The sequence below is a fragment of the Sorex araneus genome, chromosome 4 (genome assembly GCF_027595985.1).
Source record: "Sorex araneus isolate mSorAra2 chromosome 4, mSorAra2.pri, whole genome shotgun sequence".
NCBI lineage: Eukaryota > Metazoa > Chordata > Mammalia > Eulipotyphla > Soricidae > Sorex > Sorex araneus.
This window is the reverse complement of record NC_073305.1, coordinates 98,330,692-98,346,123: the sequence shown is the minus strand read 5'-3', so window position 1 is coordinate 98,346,123 and position 15,432 is coordinate 98,330,692. Positions and strand designations below refer to the sequence as shown.

Sequence of the window (15,432 nt, the reverse complement as noted above, 5' to 3'; positions counted from 1 at the left end):
TAATTCCTGAGTGCAGAGCTGGGAATAACTCCTGGGCATCCCCAAGTGTGACCCAAAAAATTTTAAAAAAGGAAGTTAATGTGTTCTCAAATTCATACATTAAAGCCTCACTCCCAAATGTTATGATATTTGGAGATAGGGTTTAATTAGACTCTTCTGAGGGCAATTAGAGTACAGCTTTGTAAGGGAACGGAGAGACAGAAACTCTTTCCCTCTCACCATCTAAGGCAATGAGGAAGAGGCCTCATTAGAAATGGTCATGTTGAAGTCTGGATTCTGGAATCCTCAGCTCTAAAATTGCATGAAATAAATGCCTGTGGTTTAAGCTACACAACCTATATGCACACAGGATTCTTGTTAGAAAAGCCTGCATTGACTAACACAGTAACAGAGATGAAAGTTATTAAAAGTTATAACATTTTAAAGTAAAAATATAAAGACCTCTAACATACAAATTTGGCCTACAATAAGAAAAATATATAAAATCATTGAGAAAGTAGTTACTAAGGCACTTTATGACAAAGAAATAAATGTGAATTTATTCTACACATAGTGAATTTACATATTCAATCCTATTAAAACACAGCAATATGCAGAGAATATATTATCTGAGAAATGTTTTGATCTACATCAGACTAGATTCTAGGGACATGAAAGTCAACTTAGGCAAAATTGCAGCCAATTTTTAGATTATACCACGGTAACTACAGAACTAGAAAGATTTTAAGTTAAATTGATTAAATACTTTAGCATCTTAACTAAATTCTCCATGCCTAAAATTAATGTTTGGGTTTAATGACTCAAAATAAAAAGGTTTTAATACAGAGAAAAATAAAATGCTTAAAGCCAATCTTCTTTATGTAAAATGGAAACTACTTATTTTCCAAATCAACTCATCATCTTCTGTGCCTTTCATTTAACGAACACGCACTTATCACAAGGGTCTTGCATAAGAACAGCTCCTATTTGATCTCAGGCACCATGTATGGTTTCTGGATAATGATTCCTGAGCATAGAGCCAGAAGTAAGCCCTGAACACAGCCAGGTATGGCCCCCAAACGATCAAAGCTTATATATTATGTATATATGCTTCAGAGGAAGTGACAGACCATCATCTTTATATACTTGACCAGAAAAATAAATCATATTCTAAACAGTGCTCCCAACACACAATGAATAATGAGATTGCTTAGCATTTCAGATAATATGGCTAAGAGATAATAGTACCACCCTACACTTTAACATGATGAGTGCATGTCTCAAGTGATAAAAATAAATATTTCTTTGAAATTATCATGTGATCTGAATTCATTGTCATATTTTGTTTTTACTTGCAGTACTAGGGGTCAAGGCCATGATTTTACACAGTGGAACAAGCACTCGACCACTGATCCACTGTTTCCAGACCCAGATCAATTTTTATAAAACCCAAGCATCTCATAAGATCTTCACACTGAAGCCTAGAGGATATTGCTGAGAGAAATTAAAGACCTAACTAATTGAAGGAATAAATGAATTGTTTATATTTGAAGATTCAATACTGTTAAGATGATAAATTCTGATTTTTATTTCTAGGTTCATATAATAGCACTTAAAATTAAAGAACAAATGAAAGAGCTACACTATCACATATCAGATATTTTTAAATGCAGTTTTGATGTGCATACAAATACAATGGAACAGATAGTTCAAAAAGGCAGATTTTATATACATGGTCTCATCTACCACAAAAGAGTGATAGATCTATAACTCATCTATCAGTGTGAAAGGGTGGGTGGCCTTTCAATAAATGATCCAAATAAATTGAAAAAAAAATGTTTTTAGAATGGAGAAACAGTCTACTTTGACTCATACCTAACATTATGGGCTGAAGTAAATCAAAGATGATCTTAGGCCAAATTGTGAGCAATTGTACAGTGGAAAAAGAAACAAAATCTCCATGAATTTTGGATTTTAACAAAGAAATCATTTATAAAAGATTAATGAAATGAGAATTTATTAAAGTTGAATTCATTATTAGTCGAAAAACAATGTTAGTAGAGGAAAAATATCGGAGCAGGGTGACAGCTCAAGTAGTAGAGAACATCTTGGTCATATGCAAGGTCCTGAATCCAATTCCTGACACCCCATAGCATCCAAACACCACAAGATATAGTCTTCAGGATGTGGCCCATACTAAAAAAAAGTATAAAGGAGCAATCACTGATTGAGAGAATATATACCCAATGATGTTTCCTATCCAGATATATCAAAAAACTTTACAAAAATCTAATAAAAATATTAAAACCTCTATTTAGAAAATGTCCCAAAATACATTTGCATATAAATCATGGACTTAATGCCTAGCACTGCAAAAAAAAAAATACAAAAGCACTTCACCAAAGAGAATATAAAAATTGTCAGCCTGGATATAAAAAGGTACTAAAAATCATTAGAATCAGGGAAAGGGAAAAGAAAATCACTTCAGTATATCATTGAAGGACTAAAATTTAAGAATTGACAGAATCAAATACCAATGAAGATATGGAACAAGAAGAATAATGATTGAGGCTAGCAATCAGTACATTTAGAAATCTAAATAAATGCCAACATTCACTAAAGCAAACACACAGGAAATCCAGAACTGAGAAAATCAACAACTCATGATAACTAAGTACCCAAAAAAAGAAAAGAAGATGACTTTTTTTTTTTCAGAATATTCTGAATATTCCTTAGACAGCAATGGAGGATTGTGGGCATTTTGGAGGTTGTGGGATCATAAATTTTAACACAACTTTAAACTACTATAAAAATATGTGATAAATGATGAAAAGAAAAATCAAAATTGTAAACAACCCAACCATTTGTTGACAGATGGTAAATGACTAAAACATGGTAAGTAGATACAGTGAAAAAAAACATATAGCGGAACAAAAATGAATGCCCTGCTGAAATTATCAACTGCCTGCATGAAACTTAAGATACAACAATATATTGTAAAATTGTCCATTATTCCAAAGACTAAAGATCATATAATTCCATTTATATAATTTCAAGAAATCGTACAACTACTCTAGATTAGAGTACTGATTATCTTGGTGGGGTGTCAAGTGAGAAAGTATGAAAGAAAGACTTCTGGTTTTTTCTGTTACTTATTTTGATACGCATAAGCAGCTACACAGATATTCAAATCCACATATGAAAACTAATTTCACTGTGTATCTAGGACATATGGATGTTTAGGGTTACAATGCCTCAACAAAAGTTAGAAGACCATAGGTTGAGGTAAAGTTATCCTTGCCAATTAAAATGATTAATTTTTAGAATGATTGTAATGCAGATATAAATAAAATAAGATTAACTTTTAATTTTGACAACTTATAGAAGTCCTAATAGATAAGTGGCAAAACAAATCTCAACATAGTGCAAAAGGATATCTCCTACAATGGCACTAAGTTAATGAGGGGAAGGTATGCTGGCCTGCTGCCAAGTTGAAAACCATACATATCTTATTTAAATTCTTCCAAGGATTTAATCAATAGATGATGATGCCAAAGTAATAAACCTGCCACTGTGACATGAATGGAATTCAACATTTTCAGAATATTTATGAAAGTAGTTTTCCACTAACATCTTTAGATGATGAAAATCAAACAGAGTTCATATTGTCAGAATACGAACTTTACAGTGAAAAATTAAACAAGGTATAAATAAAATGTTGTCAATTATTTTGAAGGTAATATTTAAGATTCAATATTCTGAATATGTGAGTCCTCGGAGTTTGTTGCCTATAAAGAGAAACACTGGAAGTGCCTATCACAATTTGGATGTGCTCTTTCTTTCTAATGGACTGGCACTGTCATTTTGGTATAAATATAAAGTTAGGCACTTTTTGAGAAAATGCATGTGCACCTTAAAGAGCTATCAATAAGCCCTTAATATCCAAACTTTCTGCCAGAAGACAGTAGAATCACTGCAGAGGTGTCATTTCAGACATTAAGTGTTTACTGAGAACTGGTCTTCAGTGGGAACTTTACCTTGGGGGAACAGAAGTGAATGAGCCTTGGGAGGTTAAGAACATTTTGACAAAGGTAGAGCAAAGGTGGGTGTGGGTGTGGTGACAGGCTGTTGAATGCATGAGACCTTACCATTAACAGTTTTGTAAAACAGGGTGCCTAAAATAAAATTTCTAAACAAAAACTTACAAAGTTATTAATAAAATTTCACCACGAAAGATACTGAAAGATACACTGTTTACAGACCCTTGGCAGAATTCTGGGAAAGAAAATGCAAGTATCTTTAACAAAATCATGCTAAGATTTGGCTATTGATTGCAAAGCCATCTTTTCTCTTGACTTGAAGGGTCTGGGCAGTATACAGAGTTGAAAACACACAGAAGGGGAACAAGAGAAATAGGGGGGAAAGGCAGCTAGGTTAGATTTGGGGAGATTATCTAGATTTTTGCCTAGATTATCTATAGAAAAAAAAAACACGTTTCAAGTGACTCTCCCTCTCAAAAATAGAATCCTAAGGACCCAAGTACAAACATTGAAGAAAAGTTAAGTGACTTTCTCTCAGATCACAAAGCAAAGTTGAAAGAAAACTGGTTTCCCAATGTCTAATTTATTGAAAAAATGTATTTTAAAAGTCCTGTTCGGCTGGAGTGATAGTACATGAGTAGGGCACTTGCTTTGCATGCAATTGACCTGGGTTCAATCCTGAGTACAGAGCCAGGCCTTAAATCCCAAGTCCTGCTGGATCTGATAAAAATATATAATAATAGGGACTGCAGCAATCGCACAGCATGTAGGACATTTGCCTTGCACGAGGGTTCGATTCCCAGCATCCCATATGGTCCCCCCGAGCACCGCCAGGAGTAATTCCTGAGAGCAGAACCAGAAGTAACCCCTGTGCATTACTGGGTATGACCCCAAAAATAAAAATAATGATAATAATAATAACAATAAAGCTCTATAAGGCTCTATCTATATTGACTATTACTTTTCAGAACCATGTTGTAAACAAAATTGTAGAATAACCTATGAAACTATTCTCAATCTTTAGTTGGGAGGTGTTTCATGTCACTCTGCTTGAAACATGTAATGGAAAAAAAAGTTACTCATTCAAGTAATCGCTAATCATATTGTCTGTATTTGAGCCACACACCCAGTGATATTCAGGAGATAACCCCAGATTGGTGCGTAGGGGTCCCTGCTGCCAGGAGTCAGAGGACCTGGGATGGAACCTAAATCTCCTGCATGCAAATCATGCCCTCAATCATGCCCTCAACTCAGAAAGCTATCTCCAGCCCCACCTTTGAATTCTTATGTTATATTCTTAGTGGATATAATATTATGCTATATTTCTATTGGATATATTCTTATTGGATATCTAATTGGATAGCTTGGCTTATTGTATTGCTAGGTATTCTCTAGTTTTGAGAAACAGATGTATTTTGAAACAGTTTTTCCAATCATTGTACTAGTGTTTGTCAAACCTGCTCATCTAAAAGTCCTTGGTTTATAATATACACTGAAGATAAGTTAAATTCCATCTTTTTCACCCTTTTTCTTACTATTCAGTGAAGAAATATTGAATTTCCCTACTTCTACTTTCACGTAGTTAAGAATCCCAAACCAGATAAAATGGACTCTTAATTTTTCTTTTTTTCAACAAATTTAATACCTAAGACATTTCTATAAGTTTTTGATATTCACACAAGTAATTCTCTGTGGCCAAAGATATCTTCACATCGAACCTTAGAAAAAGTGAGAAGGTGAAGGCAATTCTTACAGATTATAAAAATCAAGGGGAAAACCCTACGAAATTTACTTCATTCTGAATAATAAAAGTAGTCTATTTCTCTGTTTTAATTAAATCACAGTGAAATACACAGTTACAAAGCTGTTTGTGAATCGGTTTCAGTCATATAATGTTCCACCACCATCCCTTCACTAGCGTAAATTTTCCACCACCAATGACCCCAGTCTTAGAAATAGATGTAAATGTTCAATTACATCCTTTAGAGTTTATTAAGCATTCTTAATATTACTTTTATACATTACTCATTTCAGGGAAAACATAATTTTTTCTACTGAAAATATAATTTATATTTTAATTTTAACAAAGTATATATATATTCCTTACATTTGCTCTTAAATAACAACATAGTATTATATAATATTATATTATAATATTCAGTTAACTATTTACCAAGTCCTGTGGAGCTGTCTTAAGAAAACCATGTTACTAAAAGGTAAGAATTAGCCTACCTCTTCCCTTAATCTCTGAGAACAGTCCTTAAGGACAAGTGTCAACTATCTAAGACTCTCCTCTTTTCATATCGCAAAGGAATGCCAAATATAGACAATAAGAACAGAGGGATCCTGGTTAAATTTTAACATCAGGCAAATTACAGAATTACTTTCAGTATAAGTATGCTCATGCAACATTTGGAACATTTATCAAAACTTCCAATTTACCTGCTGTCCTTTGTGTTATCTAGAAAGACTACTCAGCTGTTCGTTTTACTGAGACTATATATAATGGAAATGTTCAATAAAGAAGTGAATAGTGAATATGGGGAAAGATATACAAGAATCAACAGGATGTGGCTATTGGTTGTGTGGAGAGGAGGGAGAGTTGGCTTACTTAGCTGGGTAAAGTTTAGTTTACTGAAATGAATCCCACTAGAGGAAGAAAAGACATCTGGCAAGGAGTAAATTAATCTGTGGTGAAAGAGATGGAAGGGTCAGAAACATTAAATTCGTTGTGCCATTAAGAAATTCAAATAACAAAGTTGTTAAATAAGCAGTTGTGCACTGTCTGTGCACTGTCATCCCGTTGTTCATCAATTTGCTCGAGCAGGCACCAGTAATGTCTCCATTGTGAGACTTGTTACTGTTTTTGGCATGTTGAATACACCACGGGTAGTTTGCCAGGCTCTAGAAATGAATATATTTCTAACAGAAGGGACTCAAAAGAGAGATACAGAAAGTGAAATAAACTGGAGTGATTGGCATATAAACCCTATCTAGATCCATAGGGATGGATGAGATTACACAAGGAATGAAATAAGAAGAGAAAGAAGGCAAGCTCTACTTCATGAGAGAGTGCACAGTTTCTCTTCTCTTGCACTTTCCTGCCTTCTCTCCCCCCATCTCTTCATAGCCTCAGTAGTGTACATAATATATTTTGGGATTATTATTACCTGCAAGATCAGTAAGAACCTATATTGTTTAGTAGTTCTACTTATCACTACACTTTTCCACCACACTAAGGAGAATAGCTTTATCTTTAGTGACAAGACTGACCATGTGACATTTGCTTCTAGATTAGAGATGAAAGAGATGAAGAAAGGCAGTTCATCACATATAGGAAACTTCTATTTTTCTTTCATAAATGGAGAGGGGCCTTAATGGGATTTTGCATTTTTAAAGGCTAAAACAGACTCTCCGTCAGGACACAATAAAAAAAAATTATTTTCTTTTTTTTTCTTATTTTAATACATCTTATTCTCTTACTGCCACATTTTACTTCAAAACCTGAGTACACAGGTTTTATGCCAGTTTTTGAAATTTAACTAAATGCATTTTTGCTTAAAAATGAGGTACAGGGCCAGAGAGATAGTAAGCCCCCCCACATATGGCTGACCCAGGTTAAATCCCCAGCATCTCATATGGGCCCTGAACACCAGCTAGGAGTATTTTCTGATTATAGAGCCAGGAATAACTAACACCTGAGCATTGCCAGGTGTGGGCAAAAAGCCAAAGACATAAACCATTACGTGAAGTTCTTTTTTATTTTCAATTTTACTGTAGTTTTAGGTAACATGTTTACTTAATGCTAATGTAATGGTTTTGATGTACAGTTATTGTACCTTCATAACCACTAAAGTGTGCAAGACTTTTCACCATTGAGCTTACATTATTTGTGCTATATTACTTAAAAACATGATAATTCAGAGTGCTAAGATAATTCAGTGTGCTGTGATTATGTGGTGCTAGAAGTTATTAGGTGAAATGTGGTAGTTGCCTTGTGACCCCCTCATCCCTAAGCAACCTGACTCCACCCTCTATCCTTCCTTGTTCTACAATTCCTTTCAATAAGCATAATAGGGTCTTCTAAATGGGAGGAAAAATATTGGTTAACAAAAATAGGTAAAGAACTGTCAGCTAAAATATAATTAAAAATATGTCACTGCACTGTCATCCCATTGTTCATCAATTTGCTCGAATGGGCACCAGTAACGTCTCCATTGTTAGACTTGTTACTGTTTTTGTCATATTAAATATGCCATGGAGATATTACCAGGCTCTGCCATGCTGGCGGAATATTCTCGGTAGCTTGCCAGGCTCTCCGAGAGGGATGAAGGAATCGGACCCGGGTTGGCCACGTGCAAGGCAAAGGACCTACAGGCTGTGCTATTGCTCCAGTCCATATGTAAAGGTAACCAAACAAGAAAAACAGTAGAACCACAGCTATTTTAACTAAATCGGTGACAAAAAAGTCACAGACTTTCCAGTGCTTATTTTAATGCCCAAACTGTCCCCTCACAGCTATAATGGTTTTAGGAGCTACAATTATTTAATGATGGTGAGGCTTTCACCCACTTAAAATAATTAGGAGTTACAGGACCGAGGACACAGCTAGACGGTAGAGTATTTGCCCTGCAGACACCAGGCCTGACCTGAGTTTGATCCCGGAACTGCCCCACCTCAAGGAGTGTGATTTCCTGTCACAAAAATATGACATCATCATCACCACCACCACAAAATAAATAAAAATTTAGAAGCTACAAAGTGCATGTGTCAGTAGTAGAATTCTTACATGGAACCATATTAAACATGAGGAACTATTTAAAATACTAGATATTTCATAGCATACTTCTAATCTGAATTTAACAGTGTGGTGTGTGTGCCAATTAGTAAAAGCTAAATATTATAATGTTAGATTTTCCTTGTAAAAGTAGAAAAATCATTTAAAAAATTTATTAATATTGTCTGATGTCTAATTTATGCAGTTATACTATAAATAAGAGAAAAAACTATTAAATAGCATTCAATTTCTCTTTATTTAGTCTGCATATTTTTCATTGCTTTTACTCTACCTTGCTTTTATTTTTCCTATTGCCTTTATTGCCCTTACTGATAATTCAGTACTATTGCCTGAACTGGAGCAATAGCACAGTGGATAGGGTGTTTGCCTTGCATGCGGCTGACCCGGGTTCAATTCCTCCATCCCTCTCAGAGAGCCGGGCAAGCTACCGAGAGTATCTCGCCTGCATGGAAGAGCCTGGCAAGCTACCCATGGTGTATTCAATATGCCAAAGACAGCAACAAGTCTCACAATGGAGATATGACTGGTACCTGCTCAAGCAAATCAATGAACAACAGGACGACAGCGCTACAGTGCTACAGTGCCTTAGAACAAATTAGGACAAGTAGAGGAAAAGTACAACCTCTAAAAATTTGATAAACTTCAATCATAGAGGAAAAATGTAAGCAACCAAAGTAATTAATTAAAGAAAAATTTTATATATATATGTGTTTTAATACTTTTTGCCCCACTCACTTCTGACAACTAAGTTGAAACTTCCACATTCAAAATTGATATGCTACATGAACTATGCAATTATATGAATTGCCTTATATCAAGAACTAGCCTTATAATCTCAATATAATAACAAAATTGATGAGAGTATGAAATAATTAAATTCTTCATAACTTTGCCATTTTAAAAACAACCCAGTTAATCTCTCCATACTATTTTTAATTTCTGTCCCAACTGGGCCACGAATCTAAGTAATTGTTAAACATACCATAATACTAGTATAAAGCAATTAATGATTCAATTTATTCTTTGTATACTTAGGTTTAACAGGAGACTGTTGACAAGTCACAGACACCAGAGTTGAAACCCTAGCCTCAGCCTCAGATTTGTTATATTTTATTTTTAGACGTAGTCACTTCCCTCCGGTAAATGGTTAGTGACCACACGCACAGGTCTGCACATGAGGAAACTAAAACGGGAATGATGTGTTGTGAATCAGATACACAAGACACAAGAAGAGCTCCTGTCAGGCCCTGCTCAGTGTGTCATATTCTTAAATAATATTTATGACAGTCTTATGGTGACATTGGCAATTAATGGGAATGATTCTTGAATTTAAGCAATTTCCATGGCATATTCAATATGTGCTGCTTCATGAGCACCTTCTACCAAATGGCATAATACAAACCCATTCAATAAACGAAGCTCAAGCTTCATTTACATGAAACTTGTCTAAGTTCTGAATAATTTTGAATTCATAGTCTTAGGAAAAACCTTTCAGGAAGTTTAATATGGGAAAGAAATTCCACCAGAATATACACATCTCAACAGTTCTGCATATAATATAACGGAATTGAGACACTAAAACTACAAAGGCAGAAAACTGGCGACCTGAAATAAGGATGGTTCAGAGATGTAAGGTAACAATTAAGTTCCAAGATATGTTGTACATTGTGCCCTTACTATACAATACTTTGTTGTATATACTTAAATCTTCCTTGATAGTAGATCTTTTGTTAAATATCCTTACCACAAAAAAAGTTACTAAGTCAAAAATTGAAATAATAAAAGATGAAAGAAAGTTGATATTGTGAGCAGCAATATAAAAAGTTAAGGGAGGGCAGGGCTGGAGTGATAGCACAGAGGGTAGGGCATTTGCCTTGCACGCCTCCAAACCGGGTTCAAATCCCAGCATCCCATATGGTCCCATGAGCACCGCCAGGAGTAATTTCTGAGTGCAGAGCCAGGAGTAACCCCTGTGCATGGTCGGGTGTGACTCAAAAAGCAAAAAAAAGTTAAGGGAGGGTCTGAAGAGACAGTACGATTGCCAGTAGAATACCCCGCTCCTAAGCAAGCACCACTTGGAAGTTGTCCCCCAAATTTATTGTTTTGTTTTGCTTTGTTTTGGAGCCATGCCCAGCTGTGTGTCCCTAGGGGCTACTCCTGGCTCTGCACTTAGGCATAATCACTCCTGGACCAGACCATATGGGGGTGCCAAGGATCAAGCCCAGGTCAGCTGCATGCAAGGCAAGCACCCCACTGGCTGTACTATCACGTCAGGTCCTTAAAATTCTAAAATAAAAAAACAATTCTCTAAAAGCAGAAAAAAAAGGGTGAAGGATGGAAGATGAGGGGGGAAAGTGTTTTAAAATGCGTGTAAGTTTTCTGAAAGGTAGGTATTTCTCCAAGTGTTTTGTTTTTTGTTTTTTGTTTTTTTTTTTCAGATATCCTGCATTAGATTCTTTCCAGAAGCTTGTTAAATGTAAAAAATTGGGGAGGGGGTTCACACCTAGCAGTGCTCAGATGCCATTTTCTGACTCTGTGCTCAAGGACTACACCTGGTCAGAGGTTGTGTGTGTAGATGGGATTTAGACGGGTTCGCAAAATACATCACAAGGCAAGATCTAAACCTGTATACTTTCTCTCCAGTTCTAAAGATGTAAAGCACTCGATCTCACCCTGTTCCAACTCCACAATGATACTCTGCAAGTGGGATACAAAATCACTGCTTCAGGTGATCCTTGCTCATACTATATTTGAAAAAAAAACATTTCTGTAATTTCTCCAAACCATTGTTATTCTCAAGAAAACTTATAATGCACTAGTATGCTCTTAAAAACTGTGTTCTACTTATTCATTTTCCTTTCTAACCAAACAAGTTCTATTTCTTCTGATCAAGTTCCAAATTATACTACTTACTATGTTCCTTAAAAGGGAGAGAAATAGAAAAATAAATTCCCTTAAGTTATGTACTTTTATTGCCATGAGTGACTTCTGATGTATTTCTTCATTAAAAATAAAAGCTTCCTGCAAAAAAGTATGACACCACTAGATTTCACTTATACAGTAGTATTATATTCAATTTTTTATATGGATTACTTTACTCATCTTGAAAAATTACTATCCAATAATAAAAATATGCCTACTGGTTGAAGACTCATGCTTATTACAGCCCTATAAAAGTTTTTATAATTTTATGCTTCAAGCTAAAAAATCTCATAGTGTATTTATACCTTTCGCAAAAGAATTATTAAAAGTATAATCTAAAGCATAACATAGTAAGACTGAGGCTCTAAATACATAATCATATGTGATCTTTGCATAGGAGAGTTGATTTTTCTTTTAGCAGATAGTTTCTTCAACATAACTCCTTCAACTGCACAATATAAAGTATATCTAGGTCAGTAACTTGTGAGTAATTAATATTCAGAAAAGTCTTTCAAATCACCTATGATTCTTTTTTAAAATCAGAGGTGCTCATAATTTTTCCAAATTACCTTCAAGTGCTTTGTAAATAAATATGAGAATATTAAGTTTAAGAGTTACAAGTAAATATTTTGTATTTATCTATTTTGCTTTTAGAAAGGCATTAATGACTGTTAAACTATCTAAAACTATCTTGTGCCTTGTTTGTGACAGTATGAATATACTTACATAAAATTAAATCTTATTTCTTTCTGTATCTCCTTTTTCACTTTTGCTTAATTTAGACAAGCTATGTCCCTGAAAATTTTAATTAATTATGAATTTCCACACTAATAATTTAAATAACATTACTAAAAGAGAAAGGAAGAAATATACAATGTGATTTATACAGAGAGTGATACACATATATTTGTATTTGTAAATATCAGTGAGACAAATGACCATTTCTACTAATACATTAAGCATGTGGGATAATGAGGTAATTTACACGTGAAAGGGACAATTATTATTTACTTTGCATTAATAGACTTAACCTATGGCCTCTTCAACCATAAAATTTATTTTAATGAGTTTTATAATATATTTTAAAGACTAAATAAATAACATTTGGCAAGTGAGACAAGAAGGGGTTTGGATACCTGGTTTGTCTCTGACAGTCACGGAAGTGGAAGCAGGAAGCGGTAGCATCACTACCCAAAGCCAAAGTTTCCAGGAGCCAGTGAGTCTCATTGTGTCTCGAAACCATGTGAACAAGTTAACACAGGTCTGCAATAAAGACAAAATATTCTAATTTATCTTATTGTATACCATTCTTTTCATCATCTACATAAAATAGAACAATATATTTTACTATGATATAATTACAAATAGATTAGATATGATTATATATGTGATTATATACCAATATTATGTGTATGGTAGTTTTGAAAATATTTCCTTATGTATAACCTCGTGTAACATTTTTTCAAGGCTTTAATACTAATTAACATGTTTTCAAATATTTTATGAACACATAACATAAAGTATGCCAGTTTAGCCATTTTAAGTGTACATCTTAGCCATTTTTAAGCCAGTTCAGTAGTATTAAATACATTCACTGTTCTGCCCATTCACGACCATCTATAATTCTTCCTCTTGCAATTCGTATTTATTCCTCTGTGACTTTATTTCACTTAGTAAAATGTTGTCAAGATTCAACCATATGTTAGAATTCCCCTTTAAGGCTGAGTAATATTTCAATGTCTGTATAAAATACAAGTTTTTCAGTTGGAGCAATAATACAGTGGGTAGGGTGCTTATTGGCATACCAACCTGGGTTCAATCCCCGGCATCCATAATCCCTCCAGAATTGATCCAGGAGTAAAACATAAGTACCACAATGTATGACAAAAAGAACAAAGAAAACATGCAATCTGTTTATTCACTTAACACCTGCTTAAAATCTACTTACTCCCACAGTTTGGCTATTTTGTTAAGGTAAGTGTTGCTATGACCTTAAATGTACAGTGTTACTGTCAATGTCATCCCCGCTGTTCATCGATTTGCTCAACCAGTAGCTTGCTGGGCTCTCTGAGAGGGGCAGAGGAATTGAACCCGGGTCAGCCACTTGCAAGGCAAACGCCCTACCCACTTAAATATACAAACATCTGTTTATTGCATCCATGCCTCATTTTTAAATAGTCGTTTTAAAAGACCCAGAGTGATATTTCATTGTGACTTTTATTTGCATTTTTCTAATGATTGGGATTATTGAACATATTTTCAAGTGCTTATTAGCCTTTAGTTTCATATTTTTCGAGAATCCTATATTGTTCAAATTCTTTCCCAGCTTTTTTAATTTGTTTGCTTCTTTGGTGGTCAGATGGGAAACGTTCTTTATATACCCTGAACATTAACTGCTTCCCAGATAGAAGATTTGAAAATAAACTTTTCATATTGTTGATTTCAATTTGTTGTATCTTTTGCTGTACTGTTTTTTATCTTTAAACAGACTGATCTGCCTATATATTGTATATAATAATAAAAGCACATTTCTTTTGTGCTTTTATTATTATATACAATAATTTATATTTAAGTTATAGCTTTATTATTTTCTTATCTAAATATTAATTTGTAGACATGATAAGATTTTTATAAAATTAAGTGATAGCACAGCAGGTAGAGCTTTTGCCTTGCACGTGGCTGACCCGGTTTCGATTCCTCCACCCCTCTCAGAGAGCCCGGCAAGCTACTGAAAGTATCTAGTCCACATGGCAGAGCCTGGCAAGCTACCTGTGGCGTATCTGAGATGCCAAAAAGAGTAACAACAAGGCTTACAATGGAGACATTACTGGTGCCCACTCGAGTAAATTGATGAGCAACAGGAGGACAGTGCTACAGTGCTACAACTATGCTGCTACTTAATGTTATTACTAAGTTCATGAAGGCTCATCTTTTCTTATACAGAAAAACATTTTCATGGTTATGTATACCCCACCTTAGCTTTCCAAACATATTATATTTTAAAAAATTAATTTAGACATCATAATTTACAAAGCTGCTAATAATGGACTTTCAGATATACAATGCTCCAACTTCAACTACACCATCAGTGTTATGTCTGTCAACCAATGACCCAAGGTTCCCTTCAAGGACCCATCCCTTCTCCTTAGAAGATTGTTTTTTTCCCCATTTATTATAGCTCAGGTCATATGTTTACAACAGTATTAGCTCTTCTAGGTACACCACTGAAGTACCCAAGGCTCCTGACCCTATAGTACTACCAATCTGATTTCTCTTTCTAACCACCAAATCCTGAGCATTATATATTTAGCACTAGTGTGTTGCCTTCGATAACTCTTTGTGAATACTTTATGGTTATTTTAACAAAAGTTTTAATAAGTAAAATCCCAATTACAGAGAATTTACAGTACTTAATCTCATTTTCTAGTGAAATAACATGAAAATAACTTTCAACTGAAAATACAATTACTCCCTCAATATATTTGACAGTTACAGTATTACCAGAATAGCAATTCTAAGAGTTCTAATGTGAAAATATATCATTTGTTTTCCATCAATGTTTACTCAAATCAAATATAGAAGAATCCATTGCACCAAATGCCTAAATAATGTCAATAGATACTCTTTAGGAAAAAATTAAGCTCGCCATTTTTGGGATTATGTGTGTGCCAAATACCCTAAGATCAGCATATT

The 15,432-nt window shown here is 34.4% G+C and overlaps 1 protein-coding gene across 1 annotated transcript in view; it reads right to left on the bottom strand.

The window, feature by feature from the left end:
- Positions 1-15,432, bottom strand: part of COL19A1 (collagen type XIX alpha 1 chain) — a 383,293-nt gene that overhangs the window by 352,844 nt on the left and 15,017 nt on the right. Inside the window, exon 2 of the mRNA XM_004605970.2 lies at positions 12,876-13,002. Within this exon, the coding sequence (XP_004606027.2) occupies positions 12,876-13,002 (127 nt within the window). The remainder of the gene's footprint in view (positions 1-12,875; positions 13,003-15,432) is intronic.